We start from the raw sequence: 22,172 nt of genomic DNA on the forward strand, positions 1-22,172 counted from the left end.
CCCATTGGCACCACTGTAGCCCTGGCAAGGTTCCTGACTGAATGCAGTTTGTCTTTGTCTTATTTTCAGCACTCAGACAAGTTTGCTTCTTGCCTGATACTTCCTGCTCATTTCCTGCTTTTGTTTCAGCTCAATTTTTTTTTCCCCTTGTGTGAGTGTAGAGGGATGGGACCTGGAAACTTCTCTTATATAGCACAACCCAGCAATGAATTAAATCGTTTGTTTTCTTCAGAATCTAGTGTTTTGTATTGGGAGAACACTTAAGAGTATCTGTCCCACCATAGTGCAGAAGTGCAAGTCTGTTTGGATTGACTTTTTCCATCTTATTTTGTGCTTTCTATTTTTTTCTTTTTCTATGCTATGCTTCTTTCCCATCCTTATCCCTTTCCTGGTCTTCCTTTTGGCTTGGTTGAATTTTCTATTTTCTTTCTACTGATTTGAAATTTAAACATTCTAAGTTTTTGATTATCCTTAAACATTTAACATATTTAACATCTAAAAATTGTATATATCTGTACCCTCTTTCCAAACAACACAAAGATGTTAAAATATATTAATTTTAATCAAATTCCTCCAAATTCCTCTTTATATAGCCTCCAAATTGGATATTGTTAGTATTTTATATAGTTAATGTTCGGGTTTGCTCACATATTTATCTTGGGGCTCACATATTTATCTTTATCATATATATATTTTAACATTTAGATACTTGGGGTCATAGAAAATAAAACAAATTTTAAAAATTAGGTACTTATTTTTACTGAGGTATGATAGAAAAGATAGATAGTGATTAATTAAAGAACCCAAAGCATAAAATATATTCTATTAGGATAAAATTATGCAAGGGAAAAAGAGTAAAAATATGGGATCAAGGAGAAAAGAAATGACATAAACTTTCTGACTGTTAAAGGTTGTATGTATTTTGAAATTGATAATGTAATGGTGGGTTTCAAGTTGTTATGGTATTTAGATTCCACTGGATGCACTTAGAAGGGTGATACAACCATTTTTTTTAAATGTCAGGATTTAGAGTATGCTGGAAATTGCACCCTCATAATAAAATGCTATGAAAAATTCTAATATCAACTTAAAAATGTACAAGGCAGTATACAGTTTTACAAAATTCTCTTGGGGGGTTTGAAGACCACTGCTCCAACAAACCGTGAGTGTCTATATTCTTACACCCTCTCTATGCAGAGTTTAGACTATTTTTACATTGTCTCAAGTGGCTGGACTCACTAGCAGTTTGTATGGTCTTAAATCTCTATTTGCGTTTACTAGGGCTTTACACACTTAACAAAGCCTTTCCAACATTTACTGTAGAGTACCTTTACTACAGATAATATGTTTTATAAGTTTACTACAGGACTTGGGCTGCATGGAAAGAGAAGGTACAAAATTACTTTTTTGTCAGTACCCTTCTCCAGCAGGATGCTAGGCAGAGTTTCCACCCTAGGTGGGATATCTAAATCAGACCTTTTGTCCTATGCTTTTTGCAGTGGAAAGGGAATGGTGACAAGGTGCAAGAAGGGGACTTTGCCTGTGAAGCACACTTTAGGTTGTGTAGCTTCCCAACTAGAGTCCCCACCAGCAGCTGATGTACCTAGCTGATTCGGAGTAATAATCCTTCCCTGTTTTGTTCTTTCCTGCTGTGGAGAATAAAGTCCTGGCCATAGATATAAAACTGATGGATGGGCACAAAGGCCATATCGTTATCAACATAATCATCTGCATCAATGATCCTGTCCATTAACGTAAATATTTGTGAATATCTTTTAGTTCTCTAATTCAGTAGAGAAAATATTAAGGAGTACGGGTCTAAATGTAATTTTATTTTGACTTCCTTCACAAAAATATTTTTCTCATATTGAGTGGTTTATATCTGACCACTATAAAGTTTTACACCTGGTTTTATGTGTCAATATCTTTTATGTAATATAAAATCATTTACCAAAAATTAAAACGTAACGAATTTGTAGAATGATATACATTGAATTAATATATATGCATTTAAAGACTATGTGTATTGGATGCTACCATCTTATCCCTAGGCTGGCCAACTGTGGGCAGTGACTCATCTCTAATTTCTCCAGCTCTTCCCTTTCTGAATTTACCTACTGGATGGCTCATTCTGCAGGTATCTGTTCTCAGTAGGTAGTCCATTGGAAAGAATTTATTCAAGGTAAAGCACTCATTGCTGATAAACGTAACTGCATTATAATTCTAGGGAATTTATTTTTAATTTGCAAAAATTCCTTAATAATTCACAGAAGTGACTCTAATGGAGAAACATAAAACATCAGGTTAAGGTTAATAGGAGGGGGTGAGGATGTTTGTATATACGTGACTAGTGCCAGAAACCTCAAATCATACTTTATAGGGAATTATCCATTCTGATTATACTTAAGACAAAAATACTTAAAAAATTATTTTAAAAATTGTATTTAGGGGCAATTTTTTTCCCAACAGAATATACCAGAACATATTTCTGGTGAGTTAGTTAACAAATTACAAACTGAACTAAAAAACTGTTAAAAAATAAATATATGGAAATAACGCTTTTGCAGAGGTGAACATACATAGCCACAAGCATGGTTACAACCACGGATATAATTTGAAGATGGAGGATATGCTGGAAAATCCACACTAGTAGCTAAGTGATTAAAAAAAATTAAAATGAGGGGAGGGCTTCCCTGGTGGCGCAGTGGTTGAGAGTCCGCCTGCCGATGCAGGGGCCACGGGTTCGTGCCCCGGTCCGGGAGGATCCCACATGCCGCGGAGCGGCTGGGCGTGTGAGCCATGGCCGCTGAGCCTGCGCGTTCGGAGCCTGTGCTCCGCAACGGGAGAGGCCCCAACAGTGAGAGACCCACATACCGCTAAAAAGAAAAAAAAAAAAAAAATTAAAATGAAACTTATTCCACAAAGATGAAAAATTCTGTTTCCAGTAGCATATTTTTAAAAATGTATGACATAGCACTTGATTTAACTTAGTTATTATCAGCAGTGACATTAGTTTTATACATATGTATGTATGTTTGCACATTTGAATGTGTACACAGGCCAAAAATGAAAGAATATCAGTATGATCACTATTGTCCTCTCAAACTTTTTCATGTAGTACTCTGAAAGATGCTGTTATCTTTCACATACAGGAAAAACTGTTAAAAGTATTGTTCAGGGCTTCCCTGGTGGCGCAGTGGTTGAGAGTCCGCCTGCCGATGCAGGGGACACGGGTTCGTGCCCTGATCCCGGAAGATCCCACATGCCGTGGAGCGGCTGGGCCCGTGAGCCATGGCCGCGGAGCCTGTGTGTCCGGAGCCTGTGCTCCGCAACGGGAGAGGCCACAGCAGTGAGAGGCCCGCGTACAGCAAAAAAAAAAAAAAAAAGTATTGTTCAGTTACTTTCTGAGATTTGAAGCAGAAATCACAAAGAGACTATTCTATTAGGATAGTGGGTTTATAGACATTTTGGTTTATAAATTTTTAAAATAAAATATTTGATGTAGTTATTTGGTCTGTCAATAGAAGTAGTTTAAATGCCCCTTTCTGCCAATTCCCTGTAGCTAACTTCAATATATAATTAAAAATCAGTAGATTTTGTTTTGGGAATTATGCAGCATAACTGCATATTGTATGTGAAGTTAGAAGGGAGGTGATCTGATTATGATTATGTTTATGATAATTATATATACTCTTCCAAATATATTTGTTTACTCTGTGCAACTGTTTATTCTGTGCAACAGAATATATTTGTTTATTCTGTGCAACTGAATCCTGCTCTTGTCAGAGAATTTTCCTATATGATTTTAACATAAGCAAACACTTCTGTAGAAATATAACGTTAAGCACTAGCTTAGGACTAGCTTAGGAGACAAATGTGGTGGAATCAATTTCCCATTTTCATTACCTGTTTCATCATCTTAACAGAGCCAATTATGTTGGCAAAATGGTACTGCCAGAAGTGATATTAACATATTTTTTCACTGTTTAAAATATGGAGATTATATTTCTTTATTTTTTAAAAATTTGTTATATTCCACAAACAAGTATGGGTCTTTTGTGAGGCACATAGTATGATAGTTAGTACAGATTTTGGAAAATCAGAAAGACTTGAGCTGCTTATTAGCTATGTAACTTGATTTCTGTGAACTTCGGTTTCCTCATTGGTGAGGAAATGCATGCAAAATATGTAGCTCAAAGCAAGGTACACAGTAAGCTAGACAACAACCAAAACATTAAGAAGAAAACTATCAGTAATCATGAAAAATTCATTCAAAGAAAATCACTTAAAGCAAATTCAGTAGTGATCACTGAAAGACTGATTATAACTATTTATTGATTTTATCTTCCATACTTACTTTTTACCTTCCCTCTGACCACTCAAAATGATATACAAATTGAATGCTTTCAAAATATAGATAATAACAGATCTATGATTCAAATGAACAGTATTTTGTGTTATAGGCAGTGAATAAATTTTTATGTGCCCTCATTTAAAAATGAGACGACTTGGGCCTCCCTGGTGGCGCAGTGGTTGAGAGTCCGCCTGCCGATGCAGGGGATACGGGTTCGTGCCCCGGTCTGGGAGGATCCCATATGCCGCGGAGCGGCTGGGCCCGTGAGCCATGGCCGCTGGGCCTGCGCATCCGGAGCCTGTGCTCCACAGCGGGGGAGGCCACAGCAGTGAGAGGCCCGCATACCACAAAAAAAAAAAAAAAAAAAAAAAATGAGACGACTAAATGACAACTGTATGAAACTCTATGAGACAACTATGTGAAAGTGATGAACATCAGTCCCCAGTGGTATGGGCAAGAGAGCTAACTGTGTGCATGAGTGCTATCAGCAGAGCAATGACTCAGTCCTGGACTCAGAAACACAAGAGTCCTACAGATATATCAAAGGAACTGCAACCTCGTTGGGTAATAATAAGTAACAACACCTAACTGTCCCTCCCCGAGTAGTTTACAGTAGGGGAAACTATTCACATAGGAATAGTGAGATTAAATTGAATTATAGGGGAAAAAAGGGCTCTAGGCCATTGTCCTACCAAAGTCCCTTCACCATGAATTATCTTGAGTTCTTGGAGTCCAAAGATCTTTGGGGTGTGAACTGGTATGTTTTAAATGAATAACGCAAATTAGGAAGTGGTTATGTATTTGTATTTTACAGAGTGACACATTTTTTTTGGCAGAGGGTGGATAAGGGTATATCAAAACCTCCAGTTTTTAGAAGAAATATAAGCACATTTATGAAAATACCTATCTATTGAAATTTTCTTCATGAGTTTTTTCAGTTTCTAGATATACCCATTCTATGTAATTTAAATACAAAAGTATATATCCAAAGATCAATTTTGTTTCTTAGTAGTTTTATAATGTATGCTATGATGTTTTAGTGTGCAAGTATCTATCTATACTGAGTGCTGCAGGGTATATGCTGCAAAAAGGCCAGGAGATGCCATAATCATTGACTATGATATAAATGGCACCTCTAGAATTAGGTAAAACTTCAGGCTTATCTATATTAACATGCATTTATTGGTCTCACTAAGTAAATACACAAATAATTAATTGAAAATATTGTTTCTTTCAAACTGTGAGTTAAAAGTAAAAAAAATTTAGGGCTTCCCTGGTGGCGCAGTGGTTGAGAGTCCTCCTGCCGATGCAGGGGACATGGGTTCGTGCCCCAGTCCGGGAAGATCCCACATGCTGCGGAGCAGATAGGCCCGTGAGCCATGGCTGCTAGGCCTGTGCATCCGGAGCCTGTGCTCCGCAACGGGAGAGGCCACATCAGTGCGAGGCCCGCGTACTGCAAAAAATAAATAAATAAATAAATAAATTTATTAATGACTCGCAGTAATTCCAAAGTGTGGGCAAAATGTTTCAACTTACAACTGATAATATCCATATTCCCTTCGTAGTGCTTCAAATACACTAAGTCAATAAAGTCTCAGGGGGATATTGAGCCCATGGCAAAACTTTGTGTAATGGTATGACATATGAATGTGTCCTGAAACAAATCAAATCATAAAGATTGCAACAATTATTTAATATTGTTCTTTGTACTGCTCCCCAAAGAATTTCACTGCATAAGGTTGGACTGTATTTGGAAAAAGCAGGGCTTTGAAGTTTTAAGAATTTATCACCAAGTCAACTTGCATTTTCAGTGTTAAAGAAACATTAGATGTATAATTATAAGTGCAAGGCAACAAAAGCAAAAATAAACGAGTGGGACTACATCAAACTAAAATGCGTCTGCACAGAAAAGGAAACTATCAACAAAATGAAAAGGTGACCTACAGAATGGGAGAAGATATTTGCAAATCATATATCTAACACGGGTTAATGTAATCATAAGTGTGACAGAATCAGAAAGGAATCTTGATATTATCTAACCTTTGAACTTTTAGATGAAGAAATTGAAGCCTAACATTAAATTACATGTAGAACTAGAGATATGTATAGAACTAGAACCTGGATTTCCAGTACAGTATTGTGTCTACTACCCCACACTAACTAGGTAATATATTCTGAAAAATATATTGATTTAGCAGCCTGTGGTGTAAGGCCTAAAATTAAAGGCCAATATATGTGCTGCTTTGACATCTGGTAAAACTGGGAGGGTTGTGAATGGCCGAACTGCAAGTTCCTCTCCCCACTCTGTTCCCACAGATAAGAACCCTTAGTCCAACAACCCTCCTTATCAGCAGCATCAGACACGATGCCTACTTATACCTGAGTAGTGCATTTCAGTTCCCGGCTACCCTGCAGAATTATTCCAACCACCAATCAGATCCTCCTGCAGAAATCAGGGGTCACCTCAACGTCTTGACACTACAAAGCCTGCCTTGCACAACCCCTAGTGATTCACTCTGTTCCTGAGTGCAACTCCCATGGCGTACTGCATGACTCGGTGCATCCTTGAGAGCTGAGCTAAGCTACTCCATGGTGCTGTTGCCTGAGTATCCGTTTTGTTTGGCCGAGCAGCCTGCAGGGGCCTTAAACTAACACTAGTCCTCTCATGTAAGGACACCCCCAGGTAACAGCCCTCAGAGCCAAGCCAATGTAAGTTCCTGATAGGACTTCCCCAACAGCACTTCTGCTCAACTGTCTCTCCCACTTCCCAGGGCCTTCCCCTTGTGAGCACCTTAGGTAAGATGCCCCCTGTGGAGCTTACTGGAAACCCTGCTCTTTTTGGTTCCAACTGATCAATCTGGCCTTAGCCCAGGAACCCCAAAGCACTCCACCCACAGACACTAATAAAGGCATGTGCCTCGGGTCCTGCCTCTCTCTGTCTGCAGCCTGCCTTGACCTCCCCACATGGGGCCCTGGAGGTGTGCTGTACACTTCCTCCTCGACCCGTGAGTAATAAACTTCTCTATTTCAATTTCTCTTGTGGTCATTTGTAGAACCTGGCTCGCTATTGGCACCCTGCGCTCCACTAACAAATGTTAATTTAACAAAGTCTTAACAGTCCTTCCTGGGCTGTGATTAAGGATTAACAAAGTGCTGTTGATCTCATTTGTCTAGTGCTGGTGTCATGTGTTTGACCACCACCATAACCCTAGAGCAGGAATCCCTTCCTCACCAATGAGGTGAATGAGTCAATTAAAATGTACCCCTGGGGCTTCCCTGGTGGCGCAGTGGTTGAGAGTCCGCCTGCCGATGCAGGGGACACGGGTTCGTGCCCCGGTCCGGGAGGATCCCACATGCCGCGGATCGGCTGGGCCCGTAAGCCATGGCCGCTGAGCCTGCACATCTGGAGCCTGTGCTCCGCAGCGGGAGAGGCCACAGCAGTGAGAGGCCCGCGTACCGCTTCTTAAAAAAAAAAAAAAAATGCACCTCTGGAAGTGAATGCTACAAACATTCACTGGAAGGCAGACTAATTCTTCTCACAGTACAATGTGATTCAGAGACACTGTGGTATACTGGAAAAGGCATCAAATTTGGAATCAGGAGATCAGGTATAAGTCCTGGTTATACCATACATTGGCGGTGGTGACCTTGGGCATATCACAAAATTCCTCTGAATCTGTTTTCAAGTTTTTTGATGCCAAATCTAGTATACTTTCCATTATTACAGCTGACTTGCAGCAACAGCAGAAATATCTGAAATGCTAATGAAACTGTATTATTAGTATCATACAATCATGAATGAGACAGTCCAATGTTTGGATTTTCATTTGTTATGGGCCATGTTCAAATCCCAAGAAGGTCATGGACAGGTGTTCTTTGTGGATAAGAACTTCAAGGCCTCTCTACAAGATGAAACTGCTTTACCTTTCTGGGCTTTCCTACAATCTCACCCCCATCCCAGATTTCAAAATCAGTTTAATAAAAGGAGGTAAAGTTAACCTACAGAGTTCTAAATAAATGATAAGGTGATGGCAGATATGTGGGCCATTTGTTTTGATGAGTGAAATGCAGCTTGGAGACTCTAAGAACCAAAGACTCAGTGATGTGGAATTTTACAAATGCAGCTGTTTAAGTTTGCATTACTCCAACATTCACATTTACCAGCTCCTTCTAATAAAGTTATTATTAGCCAAACAGTAGGACTCAATTTTTAAAAGCCGCTTATGAGGTATAATTTACATACGTGACGTCTAGCAGTCTTAGTAAGTGTCAGGCCTATACTGTGCTGTACCAGAGTTCAGAATCCCTCACCCCACTCCTGTCTTCTTCCTGTTCCTCCTTCTTTCTACCAGCTAACAGTCTTTCTCATTTCATTCATGTTTTTCTCCTCCTGAGCTTTCACTCTACCCTCACCTCACCCTGATCTTCTCTCCCCTTTTAAGCCCTATTTGCCTCTTGCATTCTGTCTTTCTTTCTCTCACCTCTATGACTTTAAATTTCTACTCCATTACCTATATTTTTCTTTTCTCTGTTTTTATTCTCCCTCTTCATTTCTGAGATAATGTATTTGAAAGTGTTTCTAAAACCACAATATAATGTTATTTCACACTTACTCTTTAAAAAAGTCACATGCTGTTTGTTCCTAAGTCCTTACAGTAAGTGTCTACAGTGTTCCTGTTATCTAGTGTATTATGACTAAGATAAATCTACTGACTTCCCATCAACAAGGCATGCTTAATCTTTTTATTCCACCTAATGGAGGAGGTGAATCCACGAGTTCAGTCCCCTCAGTAACCGAAGGCACACATCTGCAGGAGAGCTGACCAAGTTCAGAGTGTGGTATTCATTTAAAACAGAATAAAGGTAATTGGAATTGAACTCTTGACTAATAAAGGAGGAAGTTTTAAGCTTTTTATAAAAATTTCAACTTGATTTGAACCTATAAAATACAAAGTATCCACATAATACAGATTTAATAAACTCAAATCACTAAGATAGAAAACTAAAAGTGTACTCATACAGTGAAAGTCCAATATTAAACAGTAAATTACCGAATCAATTTTTTGTACCATGCTGTACAGTTTCAATGATTTGTCCCATGTGACCCTGTTTTCAGGTTTGTAGAGGAAATCAGATAGTTTAGATGTTGATTCTGGAATTATTCCTTCAACACGATATCTATAGTTAACAAAATAAAGAAAATTCAAAATTTAATAAGTTTAGTCTAAGTTGAAAATATAATGCTATCACAGTATAAAGCACACTAATTTAGCAAATAATGTAAAGAAAACTTGAAGGTAATATCAGCAATTTAAAATAGTAATATTCAATTGGAAGTAGCCAGGTTTATATAAATATGCATTGTAATAATTAATATAAATTATTTAAAAATTCATTTTTCTACAAATTTTGTTTATAATGTTTCTATAGTTTCTTTTTAAAGGGGCTACTTTCATTTAGAATTTTTCTAAACTCTTTCTCACAAACATTTACCTACTGTATTTATCATAAGCCAACAGTAATTGATGAGAAGTTTGTGTGGTTGTGCAATATCTTGTGGCCTTAATTCGCGGGCCTCTCACTGTTGGGGCCTCTCCCATCACGGAGCACAGGCTCCGGATGCGCAGGCTCAGCAGCCATGGCTCACGGGCCCAGCCGCTCCGCGGCATGTGGGATCTTCCCGGACCGGGGCACGAACCCGTGTCCCCTGCATCGGCAGGCGGACTCTCAACCACTGCGCCACCAGGGAAGCCCGTGGCCTTAATTCTTAATTGAAGGATGTAATATGGTCTAAAGCAGTGGTCAGCAAACTTTTCAGTAAAGGGCCAGATGGTAAATAACTAAGGCTTTGCAAGCTTCATGTTCTATGTTGCAACTATTCAACTTTGCTAGTGTATCAGTGAAGCAGCCATAGACAATATATAATGGGCACGCTTGTGTTACAATTAAACTCCATTTATGGACACTGACTTCTGAATTTCATTTATTTTTCACATGTCAAGATTTGAGAAGTAACTAACCTTTATGTTAATTCATCAATAGAATTGGGTTGGACTATCACAATCAATGAAGTTACGACAATGTGAGAAAACTGGATTAAAACCCACTATTTAGCAGTAGGTTGTTAAATGAAAATGAAATCTGAATAATATTGGCCATACTTCCTCTCTCTGTTAATCATTCTTTCTAAACTAAGGAGATAGGTTTAAGTAAAATCAAAATTTTAAACCTCTAAAAAGTTAAAATTTTTGGAGGAAGTGAGGTAAAAACTAAATGCTATAATTACAGAAAATAGTTGTTATATTTATGAAGAGTTCTTCCTCTGAACCTTGTTTTTATGATTTGGTAAACAAGTAAGTCATTAGACTATTTTTTTTCTATGTTAGTCTCTCTTTAAAAGCTCAGCTGGTCCCTAGTTTTCTCTGTGAGATATCCTAAAATTTTCTTAGTATGTAAGGTTTCCTTCCTTCAGATCTACAAAGTTTTTAAGAGCTTATTATTAAACTCTATAGAAGACAGTGACAAAACAACCTGAATAATTATCAGGTCCTTTGAAAAAGAAGGCAGATATAAAACAGTTAAAATTTAAGCACAAAACTATTGTTAAGGGGTTTGTATATACCTCCCTAGATTGCTTTTTTAAATTAATCTGTTCTCTCTCTAATTATATTGTAAATTTTGAGGATAAAGAGTTTTTGACCTTTTTGTATTTCTAACTAACATCGAATTAGGTATCCACTTACTATATATTTACTGATAATGACTACCCTTAATCTTTTTTTTTTTTTTTCTTTTTTTTTTTTTTTTTGCGGTATGCGGGCCTCTCACTGTTGTGGCCTCTCCCGTTGCGGAGCACAGGCTCCGGATGCGCAGGCCCAGCGGCCATGGCTCACGGGCCCAGCCGCTCCGCGGCATATGGGATCCTCCCAGACCGGGGCACGAACCCGTATCCCCTGCATCGGCAGGCGGACTCTTAACCACTGCGCCACCAGGGAGGCCCTACCCTTAATCTTTTAATAGCACTATTTTATTGAAATTTTATTTTATTGAGTGATCAAACATTTACTATTTATTATGTTGACGCTTGAACAACATGAAAGTTAGCAGTACTGAGCCCTTAACAATAGTTTTTGGAATATTACTCGGCGATAAAAAAGAATGAACTAATGCCATTTGCAGCAACATGGATGGACCTAGAGACTTTCATACTAAGTGAAGTAAGCCAGACAGAGAAAGACAAATGTGATTTGACATCACTTATATGTGGAATCTAAAAAATAATACAAATGAACTTATTTACAAAACAGAAACAGACTCACAGACATAGAAAACAAACTTATGGTTACCAAAGGGGAAAGGGGGGCAGTGGTAGGGATAAATTAGGAGTTTGGGATAAGCAGATATAAACTACTATATATAAAATAGATAAACAAAAAGGTTTATAGCACAGGGAACTATATTCAATATCTTTTAATAAACTATAATGGAAGGGAAAAAGAATGTGTTTGAGTTCATAATAATGCATGATTGAAACTCTGACTGCCTCCCAATACCATACTCTTTTCACTATATTATACTAATACATTGGGGGGTAGTTTACATATGTGTTTCTATGACTTGGATATGAAAATTGTTATGGGAGGAAAGAAGAGTCCCTAATATACATATAAGTTTATCAGCATTTGAGGATTTGTGATTTTTCATATCCTCTGTTTAGGATAGGGGTTGGCAAACTATGTCCCATAGGTCAAATCTAGCCTACCTCCTGCTTTTGTAAATAGTTTTTTTGAGACACAGCCATACTTATTCATTCATGTATTGTCTATGTCTACTTACGTATTGTGCTTTTGTGCTATCATGGCAGAGCTAAGTAGTTAGAACAGAGGCCACAGGAGCTGCAAAGCCTAAAATATTTACTCTTTGTTTCTCTACTGAAAAAGTTTGCCAACTCCTGGTTTAGACTGTCTACTCAATGGCTAATTGTTCATTTTCCAGTCATTTGTAAAGGTGAGAAAAGTTTGAGTTATTGGTATTATATGACTGCAAGGCAGAAATTATTTATTTTGCTTCCTATAAGATTATGAAATATAATTAAAGTTGTATCTTGGGTAGAGGGTAGGTTACTAGTTAAAAAGTACCTTAGCTTAGCCTTCCCTGGTGGCACAGTGGTTAAGAATCTGCCTGCCAATGCAGGGGACACAGGTTCAAGCCCGGGTCCAGGAAGATCCCACATGCCGTGGAGCAACTAAGCCCGTGCGCCACAACTTCTGAGTCTGTGCTCTAGAGCCCGTGAGCCACAACTACTGAGTCTGCGTGCCACAACTACTGAAGCCCGTGCACCTAGAGCCCGTGCTCCACAACAAGAGAAGCCACCAAAATGAGAAGCCCGCGCACCTCAACAAAGAGTAGCCCCCACTCGCCGCAACTAGAGAAAGCCCTTGGGCAGCAACAAAGACCCAACGCAGTCAAAAATAAACAAACCAAATTTTAAAAAATGAATTAAATCTATCTTCAAAAAAAAAGTACCTTATCTTAATTCACTAGTTAGAGGTGTATTGGAGTTACTGGCTTTTTAAAAATATGTAAATATCATGCCTCTTTGAAAACATAAAACATCTCTATGTCTTGAATACTTGAATCTATCACTGAATGAGCAATTCAGTATCTACTGTGTTCAAGACTCTTCAGAGATATAAATTTTGTCATATTTGAATCTAAGAACTATATTTTTATATCTATTGATCATTAAAATGAATGGTTCTTTGGATATTTTACTAAGATCTATAATAAAGCTTCATGCTCATTATAAATAAAGTGACCAAGTCAAATTAAAAATATTTTAATTATTCTCTCTTGTCTCTCACAGTTTCTGACAAGCTTTAGCTGGTATGTGGGATAATTGATACATGAAATTGTTTCTTACAGATCATCATTTCATGAAGCAATGAACACCTTTTAGGAAATGTGCATTTGTTTCAACATGCTTATTTGAACATGCATCTCTAAATCATTTTATAGCCTTTTATGGCTTCTGTGAATGAGTACTGCTGAACAGTAAACTAGGAGGATAAGGGAGGAGAAAACAGTAGAAAGTGCCTGTTTTTGCATACTAGAAATTATAAACCTGGGGAAGCACCTGTAAGATGATAGGCTTTTTAGTGATCTTATTTTTGGCATTTCCTATGTGATAATTAGAGTCGGGAGCGGGACTTCCAGAGTGGTTATGTGAGGAGCTAAGGAAACCCTCTTCCACAGCCACTGAACTGGCGAACATTACTTTTAAAACCTACTTAAATTCCCTAGAAATTGACCTAACAGCACACAGGAAATGAAGAAACATTTATTCAAGAAAACCTACTAAATCTAGGTAGGAAAAGTCAGAGTCTGTAGCATTTGAGCCACCACCTCCTTCCAGCCACCCCCCTCACTCTACGGTAGCCCTGCTCCAGCTGGGTGCAGACTAGAAGACAGGGGTTCCCTCTCCCCACGAGATCCAGGCTAGGGCTATGGTTTCATCCTGGGATCAGCAGGACACTGACATCTCTCATCACCGAAACTCTCAGCTCATGTTGTAGAAGCTCTATTCCCCACATGCACTGCTCAGAAGACTAGGGTTTCCTGACACCCTGATCTCACTGGTAGGGTGAGGGCTTTGCCAAGGCACAGTAGGCTGTGAATCCTGGGGCCTAAATTGCCCCTCACCTCCCGAATAACAGGAGCAAACTGAGAAAGTCATGGTACCATCCTTCCCCTATGCTACCCACTTGCTCATGGAATAGAAGTGTTACTTGGCTTCAGTGTATTAGTGCATAGGTCCCTACTCAGAGCCATCAGAGGGAATGTTAGGCTGCCCTTAATCAGAGTAATGAGAGTAGATATACGAGGTTGCCCACTCAGGAGAAATCAGAGTGGGTGTACTAGGCTGCCCCTCCTAAGGAACATTCAGAGTGATGTACCAGGCTGTCCCTAACCGAAAAGCAATGGGAGCTTTGTACTAGGCTGCCCTTACTCAGACAAATCACGCTGGATATGCTAGGCTGCCCCTACTTAGGAGCAATTAGTCCAATATGTGGCTTGAACGACTTGCAAGCATTCCCCAAGCCATACACAGATTAAGTGGCGAAGGGCTGAAGTCTTACTGGCTCAAGAGACTTAAGCATAATCTGAGTCATCACTGACAGAGCAATAAGCTATTCTGACCACTTTAAAATAAAATCATACTCATCGCTGGTGGTTTGGAAGAATGTGTGTACCTCAAGGCTATGTCCTCTGGGGAATGACTGGTGACACAACTTCCAAGCTACCGGCCCCCTGGCTACATGCAGGGCAAAACCATAAAACTCCCTGAACTGTGAAAATAGTTTCCAAGCCACACACAGAATTGACAGTAAAGGGTAAAAATCGTACTGGCTTTGGGTGCTAAGCACAACTTGTGACCAATAATGGCTTGTGTTAACCTAGGGATGACCTATAGGACACCAGGCTAAAAGATAAAAACAAGGACAAAAATCAGGGCAGGTATATCTGAGGCTGCAGACTGGGTGGGGAACAGATTTCACGGAATTAGTCCAGACAAATCACTAAACAAATAAACGCCCAAGCAAGAAGCCCTGGGTGAGTGAGTGGAATCTGTATCCAGAGTTGCTATATTACCTAAAATGTTCAGTTTTCTTTTTTTTTTTTTAAGGATTAAAAAAAAATTGATTGATTTTGGCCGAGCCATGCAGCATGCAGGATCTCAGCTCCCTTACCAGGGATCGAACCTGCGCCCTCGGCAGTGCAAGTGCAGAGTCCTAACCACTGGACCTCCAAGGAATTCCCTAAAATGTCCAGTTTTCAAGAAAACTGTGAGGCATGCATGCAGAGAAACATGGAAAGTGTGATCTATACACTGGAAAAACAACAGGCAATAGAAACTATTTGTGGGATATATGGGTAAATTTAAAAATGAAATTATTTAGCTTAGTGTGTGACATACAGTAGATTAATAGGGGAATTAATAGGGAACATAGGGGAATGTGTCAGCTGAACTGTGTGCTGGTAGGTCTGTATTTCATCTCTTGAGGGTAGAAAGGAAAAAAATTCCAACCAAAGAACTGGCCCCCTTCTCATACATATAGGCAAGTGCTCAAAGCTAACCACAAAAGGAGCTTTTTGGGTGGGAAATTAATAAGAAAAGGTGAAAGTGCTGAGAAAATATCTTCAGGTTTTGTTGTTGTTGTTCTGTAGTTATAAGGGAAACAAATATGTTTAAATGCTTTCTATTTGGCAGCCAATATAACATAACTAAAGTCCATAAATTCATTCAGGAAATACTTATTAAGTGTTTATGTGACAGACACTGTTCTGGTGTTAGGGATACTACGATGAACAAGAGTTTATTTCTAGTCTGCTTCTTGTTCAAGTTCCTATTCTCAAGTTTATATTCTAATAAGAGAGACGTAATAAATAAGACAACAAATGAAGAAGATAAATTTCATCTAGTGATAGATGCTATGAAGAAGGTAACAGCAGAATAGGGTAGTAAACAGTGGCTTGGTGTATTTGAGAACTTTGACCAATTGGCCAGGAAGGTCACTCTGCAGAGAAGCAATGAAGCTGAGATCTTGAAAACAAAAATGACATCAGCCTTAGAAAGATTTGGGTGAAGAGCACACTAGGCAAGAAAAGAGCAACTACGAAGGCTCTGAGATGGCTTTAAGTTCAGTGCATTCGTGCAAACAGTAGTCCTACGTGGCTGTAGCTTAAGGAGAGCAAGGATGCAGTGGTAGGAGAGGTCAGAGAGGTAGGTGGGGGCCAGAGAGTGCCTTGCAGAGCATAATAAAGCCTTTAGAAGATTTTAGGCAGGGGAGCAACACTGAATTACATTTCAAAAGTCTACTTTAACCATTGTGTGAAGAATAGGATGTAGTTGAGTAAAGGTATATGAGGAATCCACTAGGAAGTTACTGAAATAATCCATGAGATGCGAGAGAATGATAGCAGGGAGATAATGAAAAATAAAGCACTTCTCTCTGTACATACCTAGTCAATTAGAGCTTCTATTAGAATCCAAATCTGAGATGAGTGACCCATTATCTATCTAGGTCAATGTTTTGCAAGCATGTTCTTGGTTGAAAACATCTGGAAGAGTCTGAATTACAGTTTGACACATGTCTTTACTTTAGGACTTCTCTGAACCTTAGAGAAGAGAAAATAGTCTAGAGTGTTTTGAGAAACTTGACAATGCAACCTATTTTCCCCACAGGGCATTTTGAAGGATAATTTCTCCCAGACACTAGCTTGGCAAACCATATTAGACCATGCTATATATCCCCAAAGTGTGCAATATTTACACTTGGTTGTCAGTCTAAATTAACACGCATATGTTTCTTGCTTTGATTATTTATAACCCTATAAATAAAACTGTGAAGCTTGAAGTACTGGAAAATTTTAAGCTTCCCTAGCTTTTTCCCTTGATTTATTTGACGGCAATCTCACCTTCTTCTCATTCCAAGCTGGGGGAGGTAAACGTTTCGACTGAGGCGGACCAACCTGATCAACATGTTCAGATTGATTTCCTTTGGAAGAACCTAAGTATCTGCCCCAGCTGATTTAGAATAATATAGATATTTTGAAAAATATTAACTGCTCCAGTCACACTCTCCTGCTGTACATAAACATGCTAAATTTAGAAGAATCAGTGGGCCGTGCTTGACAAAACAAGCATGCAAAATTGAGATTTCTGTATCTTCTAGCAGTCTTAATTTTGAAGCTGTGCTTGATATTTATTGGATGGTAGTTCAACTGTAAAGAAGAATTAAAAGAGAGTTTGCCAAAATCATCATGTGATAGGCAGCCTCTAAAATGGCCCCCAGTGATCTCCACTTCCTGGTATTGACACACTTATGTAATCCCCTTCCCCTGAGTCAGGGTTGGATCTAGTGATTCACTTCTAATAAACTGAATACTGCCAAAATGATGGGGTGGGGGGTCACTTCCAAGATTAGGTTACAGAAAGACTCTGGCTTCTATCTTGTTTGCTCTTTGGCTCTCTCTTAAATCCCTCCCTCTGAGGGAGGCAAACTGGCATGTTGTGAATAGCCCTATGGAGAGGCCCATACGTCAAGAATTGAGGAAGGCTTCCAGCCTAGAGCTGGCAAGTAGATGAGGTCCCCAGTCTAACAAGCCCACGAAGAACTGACTGCCAGTGACTGTGTAAGTGAGCTTGGAAGCAGAGCTGCCTTCAGGTGCGAACTAAGCCCCAGATCACACCGTGACTGCAGCCTTGTGAGAATCCTTGGGGCACAGGCACCAAGCTAAGCTACATCTGGATTCCTGATGACATAAACCACGAGACAGTGTCTTTTAACTCACTAAGATTTGGGATAAGATATTACTGTGTGTTAATAAATAAACTAGTATGCAGTGCATATAAATTTCTCTTAAAGCAAGTGCAGAAAGTTTCATTTTTTTTGTCTGTGTAGTATGGCATGTAAGAGTACAATATCATTGATGAAAAACTTGAATAAAGCTTTAAAACAGCCTTATTGAGGCTATTTTTTGAATGGCTCTAGGCATTTGTAGAGCGCCTTGTATAAAAGTACCCAGCAAGTATTTGTAGAATAAATACCTTCCAAGGTTTCTTTGATGCATAGGTTGCTGTCCACACTGGTCTGACCTGGAAGGCACCAAAAAACTACAACATCCAAAAGTTTATTCCCATAGTGTGCCTGGGCTTGACATTACCCACTCCCTGCTCAATCTATTTTTTCAAGTGCCACTATTAGAATCATTAATTATTTAGATAACAAAGGTAGGGATTACCTTCCTGATAATTATTAAAATGAATAGGAGAAAGTATACCAGCTTTGTCCTACAGTAAAAAAATTGAAATGAAACACAAGATAGATCATTATAGTCAGATGAAAAAAAGAGCAATAAGCACAAAACAGAGTAGTGAAAAGAAGGAGTGGACCCCTACCCCTCAAAAATAAACTAAATAATATTTGGTTTTCTCAGTAGCATATGATGATCTGATGGCATTAATGTGATATCACGAGCAACAAAGGAACAACTCTTAAAAAGAAGGTTAAAAATATCAGCACAATTTCCCTTAGAGTACTTGTATCTGAAATAACAGGATCCTCAAAAATATCCTTAAAAGCAGCTTACAGAATAAATTATATATGTTAGCAAGAGGAATATATTGGGAAAATAAACTTTATCTTTAAGTGGTTCATTTAATGGAAAGGTGAAGTGTTTAAAAGACCACGAAATACTGTTAGAAAGAAAATATCAATCTATTTTTATAGTAATTATTTCTTGAAGTGGAAATTTCCTATCTTAGTGAATTATTCACTAGAAGTGATTTTCTTTTCTGATTGTCTTCCGATTTGGAAATTAGATGGTACATATTGCTCATTTTATTAATTTTACATTTCAAACAAGTGACTTTATAATTAATTTCTACTTCCTGTTCACTATCAAATAACATTTTATAGCTAATGAAGTAGCATTGAACTCTAGATACATCAATGTCATTGAATTCAAAACAATGATTGTAAATAGGAGATTGTACTTACAGATTTCCATGGAATTTCTTAGAAGCCTTGCTGGAAACAGTTATCTTTTTCTCAGAGGGGAATAAAAATCCACAAATAAATTAGCTGTCAGATACAGAAAAAATGAAAAACAAAAAACAAAAAATAAAGCAAAAGTAAAAACTTTTTTTTGGCTTGTAAAAGAAAATATTTTTTAAAATGTCTTTGCAATGAATTGTTTCTCATTAAAAAACAAACTCTTGAAACATATTTAACTTCTTTTCTTACAGAAGTCTTAACCACTTTCCAGCCTGATGTATCTTGATAGTAACCTAAAATTTCTTGAGCAGTTTGTTGGGCAAGTGCCTTATAGTCCATCTACCTGCAAAGTTTTAAAAACAAATGACTGATGAGAATGTAATCGTACAACATTTTTTTAAAATGGTGTGTTACATTTTAATACTATTTCTATGTCTGTCACATAGCAATGAACAATAACTACTTCTGGAATGCATGCATGCATGAATCTCTTCCTTTTTATTCATAGTCTTTCAAGTGAGAAAATGTGATACAGTAAAAAGAGCAGGCTTTGGCTTTGGAGTCAAAGAGACCTGGGTCAAATCCTGTCTCTGCCACAGACTAATTGTGAACCATGTTATTTCATATTTCTCTTTCCTCATTTTCTCAAGTTGTAAAGCTGGGACAATACCTAACCTGGTAGAACTGATATGGGGATTAAATGAAATAAGGCACTTAAATGTCTTACCCCTTTGCCTGGCACATAATAGTTATTCAATAAATTATTTCTAACAGCTAAATCATGCTTCCTTTCTCTTGTAAAGCAGCATAATCTGTTGATCATGTGTTACTGGGAATTCATCTTTTTAAAGTGAGTGGCAGTGGCACTAAATGATCTGACCCCTGCCTTCCTCTCCAAGGCAATTCCTACCTGTCTCCTTCTTTCCCACTTAGCTCTACTCATACTGACCTCCTGGCTGTTCCTCAAATACAACCAAGCAACTTCCTACCTCAGGGTCTTTGTACTTGCTGTTCCCTCTGTTTGTAATGTCCTTCCCCAATATATTCACAGGACTGACTCCTCTTCATTGGTGTCTTTGCTTAAATGTTACCTCTTCAGAGAGGATCAAATTCACATCAATTCAACTCAAACACATTTACTGAATCCTTGCTAAGGGTTAGATATTGTGGTAGATGTGGCAAAAAAGGTTGAGTAAGATGCTGTTTCTGCTTTGAATGAGCTCAGGAAGGTGGAGTCTCATTGGTCCTTTGGCCCATCACCCAGTTTTCAATTAAGGGAAGCTGGCTGGTGTGGTGGAAAGAATATGACAACACAGAGCTGGATTCAAATCTCGGTTTTGCCACTCACCACCAGCTTTACCATTCTGAGTAAACTGCTTAAACTTTGAACTTCAATTTTCACTTCTATAGATTGGGAATAGTAATACCTATCTCATGGGGTCATTGTAAGGATTAAGTGAGTTAATATACGTAGAAGTGATTGAAACAGTGTCGGGCCCCTTCTTGGTGATCAAAAAGTTAGTTTTTTTTTTTAAATGGACACATTTAAATCTACCTTAAAAAAAACTCTCCTAAGAGCTGCCTGAATAAACCTTCTTAAAGTTTAATTATCAGCACACGTCTTCCTTAGCTTTTACCTAAAGGCCTTTAGGTGGGATCATAAATCTACTTTCTCGTGTTTAGTTCTCTGGCAAGGCACAGCACGTAGTTGACATGTATATTTGAAAAGCATTAGTAAACCATTATAATTCCTCCTTCCTAGGAGACTCATGGTTACTTTACCTTTCCTAGTAGATCTAGTCCAGAATTTTAATAACTATTAGGACTCTTCTCCAAATCCTTGTGGAGATCTCCACAACTTTCAACCTGTGAAGGAATGAAGTGGAAGTAGAATTATTTTGATCCATGAATTAGGTAAATATATTTGATAATTTCCTTAATATTTTCTCAGTGTCCTTTATTTATACTTTATGTACTCATTTGGAAACATTTGATATATCTTTCCTCAATGAAGGAAAAAGGTAGTAAGAGAAACATTAAAGATAATGTTTATGAAAAAGAACCTTTAAGAAATTATCTTTAAAAAGAATAGGTTAAAAAGATACTTAGCTGGAATGTGGATAAAAATGTCGAAGTTTTTAAGGTCACGCCATTAACAATCCTGGCTGGTCCCTGACCTGGGCTTGTCCCAGCATATATAACACGGTTCTTTATTTCCTACCAGCAACATACTTGATACTGAAGGATCAAGAAATTGCAGATTTTGGGAACATACCACTAGCATGTAAACTTCCTGCAGGGACTTTGTCTTACTCATTTTCAAATCACTAGCACTACTTACTGCCACAATAAACGTGTTTAATTGAAGCACTCAACTAAATTTTGTAGCTTCTGGACTTTTTCATTTGCTAAGAAAAAAAGGGAAGGTTAAGTTTAGTGGGCTAGAGAGGGTGAAGAGAAGAAAAGAGCAAACAGCAAGACTACAGTTGTATTACCTGGTGATGTAACATCGGATGAGCTGGAACATATTCAGACAGAGTAATGGTCAAGGATATCTTCACCCATAGGGTCAGTGGAAAATAAACACAAACCAACACTGAGATGGCATCTTTTTCCGATACACCACTCGGTTGAAACTGGATTCTTCGCACCTCATATCCCGTCCCAGCCTTGTAGACAGGTTCACACATGTTGTTAAGTGGGTCTTTACATCTGTTTGTATAATCTCCCTGTTTCTGGGCTGCCTGACTGGGTCCCCAGTCCGTGCTGGGTCACTGCCATTGTTCCCTGGGAATCAAGGTCCCCAAGGAGTTTGTTAAGTCCCATCCCTGGCCAAACTCCCTCCTCCAATCCCGCGTCTGCTTTGAAGGTGAGGGGCCGGCTGGAAACCCAGGAAGGCTGGACTCAGGGGTGGGAAGGGGAAAGCCCTGAAGAGGAGGGAAAAAAGAGGTCGGGGGATCTGCCCCCGCCGGCCGAGTTGGTGTCTTATCCGGGGAGGGGGTGCTCTGAAGGCGGGGAGGCCGAGCGTGTTGGAAGGACTGTGGCTGTAGGGCTGGCTCTCAGCGACCGAAACGGCAGCCGCCAGGGCCCCAGGTCCCCATCCCCGCCCCGTCCCGTCTCGAAGCCCCGGGAAACTGGCCGAAGAAAGCTCAGCCTGTCATGTGCGCAGACCGGCTGCGCAGAGCCGCTATCGAGGTGGGGAGGGCACGCGGGGTAGCAACGCGGAGGTAGTCGAGAACCTCCCCGCCCAAGAAAGA

The 22,172-nt window shown here is 38.9% G+C and overlaps 1 protein-coding gene across 1 annotated transcript; it reads right to left on the reverse strand.

Moving 5' to 3' along the window:
- Positions 1-2,531: 2,531 nt before the first annotated feature.
- Positions 2,532-22,033, reverse strand: STARD6 (StAR related lipid transfer domain containing 6). The gene is given in 7 exon segments (XM_060118370.1): positions 2,532-2,653; positions 5,891-6,008; positions 9,406-9,532; positions 18,919-18,968; positions 19,165-19,258; positions 20,698-20,781; positions 21,411-22,033. Coding segments are annotated over 5 exon segments (507 nt in total). The 5' UTR covers positions 19,255-19,258; positions 20,698-20,781; positions 21,411-22,033.
- Positions 22,034-22,172: the final 139 nt, after the last annotated feature.

This window comes from Mesoplodon densirostris, chromosome 15 (assembly GCF_025265405.1).
Source record: "Mesoplodon densirostris isolate mMesDen1 chromosome 15, mMesDen1 primary haplotype, whole genome shotgun sequence".
Lineage (NCBI taxonomy): Eukaryota > Metazoa > Chordata > Mammalia > Artiodactyla > Ziphiidae > Mesoplodon > Mesoplodon densirostris.